The sequence below is a fragment of the Cyclopterus lumpus genome, chromosome 3 (assembly GCF_009769545.1).
Source record: "Cyclopterus lumpus isolate fCycLum1 chromosome 3, fCycLum1.pri, whole genome shotgun sequence".
Taxonomy (NCBI): domain Eukaryota; kingdom Metazoa; phylum Chordata; class Actinopteri; order Perciformes; family Cyclopteridae; genus Cyclopterus; species Cyclopterus lumpus.
Window position 1 is genome coordinate 15,211,399 of NC_046968.1, and position 9,738 is coordinate 15,221,136.

At 37.7% G+C, this 9,738-nt stretch overlaps 1 protein-coding gene across 1 annotated transcript; it reads right to left on the reverse strand.

Moving 5' to 3' along the window:
• Positions 1 to 298: 298 nt before the first annotated feature.
• Positions 299 to 6,939, reverse strand: lipca (lipase, hepatic a). Its single transcript, XM_034557470.1, has 9 exons — positions 6,858 to 6,939; positions 4,905 to 5,083; positions 4,386 to 4,565; positions 4,138 to 4,255; positions 3,788 to 4,021; positions 2,191 to 2,433; positions 1,981 to 2,095; positions 1,428 to 1,646; positions 299 to 413 (listed from the first exon to the last, which is right to left on the reverse strand). Exons 1-9 carry the CDS (start codon positions 6,937 to 6,939, stop codon positions 299 to 301), a joined length of 1,485 nt encoding a protein of 494 aa, XP_034413361.1.
• Between the last annotated feature and the right edge of the window lie 2,799 nt (positions 6,940 to 9,738).

Sequence of the window (9,738 nt, forward strand, 5' to 3'; positions counted from 1 at the left end):
ATAAGGAGATTGATCATTTTACATACACGCAAAGAAACAAATACATATACATTTTTGGGAATTAAGATCATCCAAAGGTCATTGAACGTCCGACTGTGTTCACTGTCTGGTTAATATTTGAATTGGCAAACTTTCAACTCTTGTACAGACATGTGTATGAAGGCAAAACTGTAAATATGGGCTTGTTCCTAAAAATACAGTGCAATTATTCATAATTTCACACATCTTTCAGACGATCATTTGTAAATCACTCCCTAAATCTGCACAGCCTCACATTGAGGAGTTTGATTAAGAGAGCCTAGTTGTGCTTTCTCCTGTGCTGCTTTGGTGTGTCATCTTTACAGCGCACAAACACTTCATCTTGCGACACTTCAACACGTTGTCCATCATTTGTCAAGGCACAGAAAGATGTCCTACAAAACAAACAATGTAGTTGACATGGTAAACAGAGTGTGTGGACAGGGAAAGGGAGCAGATAATGTGTGTGTGTGTGTGTGTGTGAAACGAGCCACTAGGTGGCATTAAAAGTCTATGATGGTGTAAATGTAGATGTCTTTTCTGCTGTCAATGGGACTCTGCAACATGTGATAGTATCTGCAAAACCATATTCTTTATCGAATGGGTTTAGGTGTTTTGTATGTAATTAGTATGATTAATAACTCGCACTGTTTACTTAAATAGTACATGATTTGTGATCGCTACTTTAAATATATACATTTGATAGTAATACTCAAGTAGTAATAATCATCTAATACTCATGAATACAGTGCATTTACTCATCTACTGTTCTTAAGTACAGTTTTTATGTACTTTTTAAATGTTATGGTCTATAATGCTACATCTCAAAGTAGTATTATAGTCCTTTTTCCTCAACTACATTAATATGACAGCTAGATGTACAATTTTCCGTACAAAAAGTATTATAAAATAAAGTAAAAAAGATCTAAAACAGCATCCTCTTTAAATACTTACGAACTGTAAAAGCATGTCTGAAAGGCTGTTTGTAATGTTGCTTATATTTGGTATTTTTAGTATTTATAAGTCACACAGATTGTATAAAAAGAAACTAGAAACAACCTCAGATACCGCCCTGAATAGGGACGAATAGACAACAAAGTTGTCTTTGCTGTGTGTGCATTTTCAACTAAGAAGCTGATAAATTTAACAACCAATAGTATATCAATTTGGTTAAATTAGCTCCACTTTTGCCAGCTATGGTGTTAAAATCCTGCTTACATCTTAATGTAATAAAATACTGGGAAAATCTAAAAGGGGCCATTCAGTGGTACTTTTTACTTTTTTTAGCTTGTATACTTTTGTGTTGATAATACTTCTAAACTTGTAACATTTGTAATGTAGTAAATGCTGTAATGTACTTTAAGTTTGCTACTTTAAAACCACGGCTGCCTTGTAAGGTAGAGCTGTACCTCTCCTGCGTCTCGCCTGCTTTGACGCTGATCTTGCCCAGAGTCAGCAGTGGCTTCCTCTCCCGGCCGCCCCAGGGAATAAAGTTCTGCAACCGGTTCCACATGTTCTTCCACAGAACCGATCCTTCCCAGTGCAATTTAAGCAACATCAGATCCCCTAAGTCTCTGTCCAGGGTGATCAGGAAGGTGTGAGTCTTATTCCCTGAAATCGTTTCAGTGCTGTTAGAGTTTAAAAAAGAAAACACAAAGTGACGGGCACCAATTAAAGCCAGCACAGGATATTCCTCTTCTTAGGTTTGCCTAAGGCTCTTTGATACACAGAAAATAAAGGATAACACAGTTAGAGAATAGTGTCTTGAGTAAATTATTCACTCCATCATCCCCATTTATAGTTCAGCTCCAGTTGTTTCCATGTGTGTCAGCTGCTCCCCTTAACTTGCCCTCTTTCTTTCTAAGGTTGAGAGCACAGCTTCATATTGCATGTGTCAAAGACAGAGTACACCAAGCGTATGTGATGTACTGTAAGCCTGATGGGAGGCGGTACAGTACTCACACAATGATGGGGATGTCCCCACTCTCCTCCTTTGTTCCAGTGAGAGAGATGGTAAGAGAGGGCTCGATCCCCTCCATCTGGTTGACAAACTGGATCCTAAACTGGTAATGATAGACTAAGAAGAAGAAGAAGAAATAATAATAATAATGACTAGAGATCCATAAATGTATCTTAAGCTCGTTTGGTTGAAATGAGATGACACCCACATACGTTTGTAAGGCATGTGCGAGCGTGTGTTCAGGAAGAGCCTCTTGCCGGAGCCACTACGGACCTTCTGGATATCGTAGCCCAGTGTGTTGCAGCGATGCTTCCGACAGTCCAGACAGACGCCTTTGTCAAAGGCCCTTTTGTCCCTGCACCTGTAAGCCATGCTCTGCTTGTCTTTATTCAGCACCGAGTCGATGAATAGATGGACGGACCGCTCATGAGCACATTTCACTGTCTGCTCGAAACCTACGGGAGGAAATAAATATATGGTGGACATTTAAAACGTGAGACATTGATTGAACAACTTTGATCTGAATTTTCACCCAAAATATTATCCTGTAGATTGAGAGGCTGTGAGGTACCTTAATCATAGTGCCTGACCATTACTAGTGAAGTGGCTTCATTATCCCCAAAGTCTGACATCTCTGATACCGTCCTTCTGTCACGTCTCCTAAAGCGTCTCATTATGTGTGATACTGATCTGCTCTGCAGGCCTTTTCTCTGAGTAGACTATTGTAGCCTGGAGGCAGCTCAGCTCAGAGGGATGGACAGAGCGGAGGAAGGCACATGTTGCTAATTAACTTGCGAGCATGACAGATGCTTTAATGTGGCTTTCGCTTTCGTATAATACGGATGTGTTTTTGATTGAGAAGCACCATAAATCCCACAGCCACTTGTGTTTGACTGGAGGGAATTAAACTCATCTGCTTGAGCACAGATTGAGAAACTGTCAACAAGCAAAGACGAATTGGTGCCCAAGATATTCCTTCGCAACCACTGTTTTGAGGTGTCAAGACCAATTAAGAAAACATTTGTTTATTATCGAGCAGAGGAAGAGGCAAAGCAGTAAGCGGTTCAATTGGAGTTTTGCATTTTCTATCACAAATGCAGGCTTGTAAATGGCACACAGGAGTAACTCAAAAACAATGGCCCAGAAAAAAAAGTCTCCTTGAGAAGTGACTGTAATGGTCTTCAATCTGGATTTATTTATTTTTTAATTTTAAAATATTTAGTTTGAGTCTTATCACAATTATTTTTTTAAGACGGCATGCTGAAATCACCGAAATTCTCTTTCTGTAGATTACTTTGCAGAACTGTAACACAATAATGATTAGTTAATTGCGTCATGGTTCCCAAATGTTGAATTCTGATGTTTCTTGCACAAGTGGAACTCTCTAACGCCTCCATCAGGCTAAAATTCCTATTTCTACACCAACATATCAAAATCCACAGTCATCTTTGTACTAAAGATATAGCAAAACTAATGACTTTCCAATAGATACTCTGACTTGTATCATAGCATCACCACGTGGCCTAATCTTTCAATTTGTACACAAGAAATCTAAACATTTAATTAATTAATAATAATGAACATTTCTGAGCACATTCATGGTATAGATGATAAACTTTTCTCCAGCCTCACATGCCATTTTTAGCCTCACTACTGCAATAAAACGAGCACAAGGTTCTTTCTGTCAAACGCTAGGGTGTATTAAACATTACAGCCTCTAGGGGCCACTTGCAGAGCTTTAGATTGTGTGGTCCCCAGTGGACCATCTTATATAATTTCTAAAGTGTTGAAGTGTGTTCTTTATCGTACCGAGGAGCCCGTACTGGGATATGTGGTCGTAAATACTATGCAGATCACATCCAGGTTGGAAGTCCCCTCCGTTGGGGTAAAAGTCATAATGTGCCACAGCCTGCTTGATGCCCAGACTGAGGCCCAAATGTTTCTGGGTGAAGGTGTGGATAGCATCCACAAATTCAGCATCGTCAGGAGACAGTCTGTCTGTAGGAGACATGCCTTCAAAAAGTGGTCCCGCTGGATCGAGACCTGAGCAGATACAAGAGGCAATCAAGAAACATTACATAATAATATACATTATATTTGTTTTGGCTAGTGGATTTAGAAAGCCCAATTATTACCCTAACATTGTACAAAAAACTCACCTGTAATTCTTCCAATCTTCTCTGAACCTTCCAGATAGCTTCCAGCAAATCCACAGATGTGAGCCCCAAGGCTGTAGCCAATCAAATGAACCTTTCTAACTGGGTACTGGTAGTGTACCTGGGGGGCATACAATGTTAACAATGTATCAGACTTCACTTATTTATGTTAAATGGTGAAAAGGTGGCATTCTAAGTTTAAACCTCAACTCTGAAAATAAAGTGGCTTCAGCAGAGTAATGTCCCCTGACCTGAAGTGCCTGCAGCAGGTGAGCTATGTCTTTTCCAATAGTGCGAGTGCTCTGTGCAGCTGTGGGGTAGTGCGTGTTAGCCAGGGACAACCAGTCGGTAATCACCACGTTGACGTCTATTAGATTTGTCTTCAGGGTTGTGGCTAACCTGAGCACCCAGCTCTCCATCATACCATCCAACTTTGGAAAAACAAGACACAGTATAACTCTTAATTATATATATATATATATATATATATATATATATATATATATATATATATATATATATAGATGTCCACTTCAACCAACTGCATCAGTAATGTTAAAGAAAGTTACAATATTGATGTGTCTCTGTCGTCATTTCAGAGAGTTTCTGTACGTTACCTAAATGTTTGGTGATTTCAGCACATCTCAGGGGTTTGATTGTAACATTTACATCTGAAACAACGGCAGCAACAAGTCCTCCGTGCAGGCCCGAGTTCCATGTTTTGTATACAGTGGTTTAAGTCAGTGAAGTGGAAGAAAAGTTGACCTTACCGACCACCCGTGAGTGATGATGATGATGGGATTACTGCTGTTGAAGCCACAGGAGGTGAGCGTGTGCAGCTGCAGAGGATCCAGTGTGCAGTTGTCCTCACCTTCTAAAAACATCCTGAAGACTGAACTGCTGACGTACGGCTGGTTCAGCCTCAGGACTACCCTCTGCTCTCCGTCCACTGCACCTCGGAAATCAAACAGCAGAAGAGTCATCTGTTTGTTCTTGGTAACTCAGCCTATCAGAACATGCTGAGGTACTGGATGTGTTTACTTTGAGATGAATGATTGAAAATTCACTTTGTCGGTCCCCTCGAGAGCAGAAGAAATGAATGCCTTGATACAATAATAAGTAAACAGGAAGACACTTCCTGTTGAGGCCCATTTGGGCTGCGGGCTGACCCTTTCAGAAGCACTTTGCTTTGTTTCCAGATCCTGCAGACCTCTTTGGCAGATGCTCACAGATAAAAGTTCACAAGAAGTCCCATTAATAAGTGAAGCCAGACTCATCTCGTAATTTCTTAAATAAACTCCTCCTCCCTTAACATGTTTAAAAACACTGCCCACACACTTTAAAGATCATTTTCCAATTGCATTTCCTTTATGGTTCATCATTGATTCTTGTCCAGCATATTTATTATTCAAACATTTCAATGTTTATAATGCCAGAAACCCAGGCGCCTGAATGCTTGATGATACAGTTGCCCTCTGATGAGCTCTGGTTGCTGATACAATGAAAACATTTCCACAGTGAAAGTAATAAAAAGTAGTTATCCATCCATAATCTACCCTTCTGCTCATTAAGTTCCATGGTGTATCTATTCACTGTTATGACTGTTCATCCAATTAAAAACAGTGGGGCTCATTAGTAAGAGAACACCAGAGTGTACTTTATAAATCTCAGAAACCGTAATTAGTTTAATACGGTTTCTGCAATAATGTTTCAAGAAAAGTAAATAACTGCAGCAATGTTTGCATGCACTGTGCTCTGACTGATAGTTTCTATGTGGCCCAGAGACAGATTTTCTATTGATTGAGGGATTTATTTGCAATTATTATTAACAAACTCAACATTGAACACAGTTGAAGTAATAAAAATAGCCCATATTTAAGAAACTTTGAATAAAACAACGAATGCCCAGCAATATTTCCCAACTATTTGGTTATTGTATCTCTTGTATAATTTCAGCAATAGCCACCGTAATGGTGGTGCAACAAATTATTCACCATTCTACTCTAAACATTATTGGTGTCAATATTCAAAGCATATTCAATACAAAACAACAACATGTGTCGTAAAATGTCCTTTCCTTTTCGATTTGAGTTGTTTAAAATGTTAAAAAAATGCAATTAGAAGTTCTGGCTGACCCTCAATAAGAATTATTAACAAAACACAAACAATGTTTTTTATAATCTAACAAGAACAATATATGAATAAAAGAGGAGATGACATCTCAGCTCGACACACAGCTCTATGTTGTTCAGTACATTTGATACATTGTTGGATATCTAATATATTTGTAATCAATGATCTTGGAGAAAATACAATACAATACACCTTGGATATTTGCATTTGAGGTATTGGTTAGGTTGTGAAACATTGATTTCTTATTTTAACACTTTATTCAGCATCACATGGTTTTCAGAAAAGGAATATGCATTATTCTTATGGTAGATTTATTGTCACTGTTTACTGTAAATTTCTATAAACTTCTGGGGAAATTTGTGAGGAAGAATATATTTTTTTTAAACTGCAGTTTGGTGGCTAGTGTTCTGAAACTGTCCCCATGAGCTAATTACATGATTTGTTATATAATAACCATATATTAACTGACAATATAATGTCTGAATGGGAGTGGTACATTTTTTTTTTTTGTGTCCATAAAGGAACTTGAGCCAAAGCAACACATACCTTTTATGACATATTGTTGGATCATTTAAACACATTTTACTCACCTGCTTTGTTTCCTTTGATTTTCTTCCCCTCATTGAGATGATACGTTAACAGCAAACAGAACAGGATTTTGACCACAGACATGGTGTCGCACAGACACTTTGGTAATTCCTTCAAAACAACACACTACAGGTGATGCTTAAAAACGCAGGTTATGTAAGATCCTTTTGTTTGCTTTTTTAAAGAAGCGTAATTACTGTCAGTTGGAAACACATTGTGCTCTACTGTACAGCAAGAAAGGGCACATCAGGAGTAATGGTGATGGATAAGGGGACATTTGGTCCTATCCTGATTGGCTGAGGGCTTGGCCGTGTGATCGAACACATTGTGAAAGAGCGAAGGGATGAAGGGGGTGGGGGTCTGCTGCGATATGCACTGATAGTGACTGAGAGGTAAGAACCTCAGACCCTTTATTCAGACCCTCCTCATGTCCCACCTTTAAGTGAGAGAAATGTCTTTTTCAGAACCACCAGTTCCACGCCAAAGTTTAGTCTTCAGACCACACATTTGTGATGAGATGTGGGAATGTTCCTGTGTTTGAACAGGGGAGAAGTAGCACTTCATGTCCCCGGTGTACTCAGGCTAACAAGAGATTGTGTTCAGAAGTTATCTTTAAGTTTATGTTTAATGAGCCAACAAAATCAATGATTATCTAGATGAGATTTCAGCATGCTGTTTCAGGAGATTATTGATCAAATCAAGCCAATTCTCATTTCTCTTTGTAGCGTTAGTAACGTCTGTGGTGTTTTCAGACAAGAGTGAAATGTTACAAATGCAACTCCAAATGAATGCCATATGGCCCAGAGTATGCTGTATGTTTAAGTTTCCTGCATCTTTCCATATCACACCTCCTATTTTGGTGTCTGTATATCTGTTATATCAGTTTTGATATTATTCTGCCTTCGTAGCAACTTCACATTTTAACTGCTTAAAGAACTAATTTACTTTCCACTATTGCACTATTTTGAAATAAACCAGAAATAGCTATTTGAGTTCCATGTTCCATGAACAGTATTCTCAAATTAATTCATTATTAGATCGATAATTTATAATTTATGCTTTTTAAATCAACAATAGTTTCTGAGACTTTTTGGACTGCAATTGGTGTTATTATTTGATTTGTACTAGCTTCTATGATTACGGTAATATTAATTATCCAGCGACAGCAACAACATTCTTTAAATCATAGAGGCATTTGAATTACCATATTTGTCATTATTAGATGTATTTATGGAATATGCCAGAGAAGAACTGTCCCATATCAGATCAGTCGTCACACACACACCAATATTGTTTCTATTGTACAACCTTTTGCACTGTAAACATTTTCTTTGAAGAGCAGAAGCAAAAGAGTGAAAGTCAGTTTGTCTTATGTGTTGAGTCATCTGTGGGGGAACGGTTTGGAAAAGCAAACATGAAGAACCGTTGCTTTTCCAAGTACTGTGTGTGCGTGTGTGTGTGTGTTGTTTCTGTGTCTCTGCATTCTGCAGCCAACCACTTCTTTTATGTACATATACACAAATACAACAGTTTATCCAGGTAAGAAAAAAATACAATACTATATTTTTTTAGATTAGTCAAGGACATAAAACTGAAGGAATACTTTCATATGAGCAAAGGGCTCCCGTGCTGTAGCTTATATAAAGCTGTTAAAAGTCAAACAGAGGATGCACTCGGGGGAAGAGCTCTGCAACCGTTTACCGCAAAAACACTCTTCATCCATTCTTCATGAAGTTATATAAGCTTTTCCAGTTTATCTTCTTTTATATTTTAATATTGTACTTTCTACTCATATTGATGTTTGTGTATATTTACTTGTGTGTTTGAGTGCTCTGGACTAAAGTAATGACTGAAGGTTGGATTTGTTGAATAAATGCCTGGTCTATAACAACTTGTTTGTATATAAGTGTGTTTGTTTTTGTGTATGAATGGGTTTTTATGCTCTTGTACACCTATTTTTGTGAGGACCAATTTGAGTATAATTTAGAGTGAGGACACTTTTGGAAGTGAGGACAATGACCGCTAATGGCCTCTTTAAATGTTTGTTTTTGAAAATGTCATCATACTTTCACAAGAGTTTGATATTGTTATAACAGGTAAAATAGCAATAGTAAATAAGTGTCTTTATTCTTGTTCTATAATTTCATAAATACAGAAAACTATAGTTTGTGTATATATAATATGACTATATATAAAACTTTCTAAGCTGTGATATCAAATAACTTTTGCGGAAAAAAGACATGAAAATGTCATTAAAAAAGCTGTATTATGGAAGCATTGTATGAAGTCATTGGTATAATATGTAAAATAAGTCGAAAAAAGAAAATAAGAGTAAAAAAAGTTTTCCCCAAAAAGTAAGGACATATAATGTTGAAAAAACACACAGAGGAGTACCACAACAAAAGTCATTAGAAAGTCACAAAAAAGTAATTGCAGTCAAAGTCAAAGTCGTAGTTGTCAAATTCATAGTACAGTTTGTTGAAAACTGTCGTAAAAACCATCATATTTCAGTCTTTCTGTGTGTGATTTTGTCACATCAATATATTGATGGTTATAACAAGTATGGTTGTGACGCTATAGCGTCACAACCATCCAAGATGCAGTCAAGACATTTTAGAGATGTGAAGTTAAGATTTAAGTGCAAGCCAAGTTGGAAGATGTGTGAGGTCACAGCAAGGGCACCGGAAGTAAGGGAGGTAGGAAGTGGGTATGTTGCCTACTCTATGCACTGGCTGTCACGTCAGGAGGGTTCCCATTGCAAGATGTTTTAAAGAAAATCAACAAGTATAAGCAAACACATTTAAACAATCTTTATTCAACATGAAATACACTGAATAAGACAAACAGCTAATTCAGATGGATAAAGGCAATACATGTTAGGAA

Excerpts from the sequence above, each read along its gene's own strand:
- lipca (XM_034557470.1), bottom strand. The coding sequence starts at position 6,939 with ATGTCTGTGGTCAAAATCCTGTTCTGTTTGCTGTTAACGTATCATCTC. Across the intron at positions 4,566-4,904 it reads TCATCACTCACGGGTGGTCG|TTGGATGGTATGATGGAGAG; the intron begins GTAAGGTCAACT and ends GTTTTTCCAAAG. Across the intron at positions 4,022-4,137 it reads GAAGATTGGAAGAATTACAG|GTCTCGATCCAGCGGGACCA; the intron begins GTGAGTTTTTTG and ends GTATCTGCTCAG.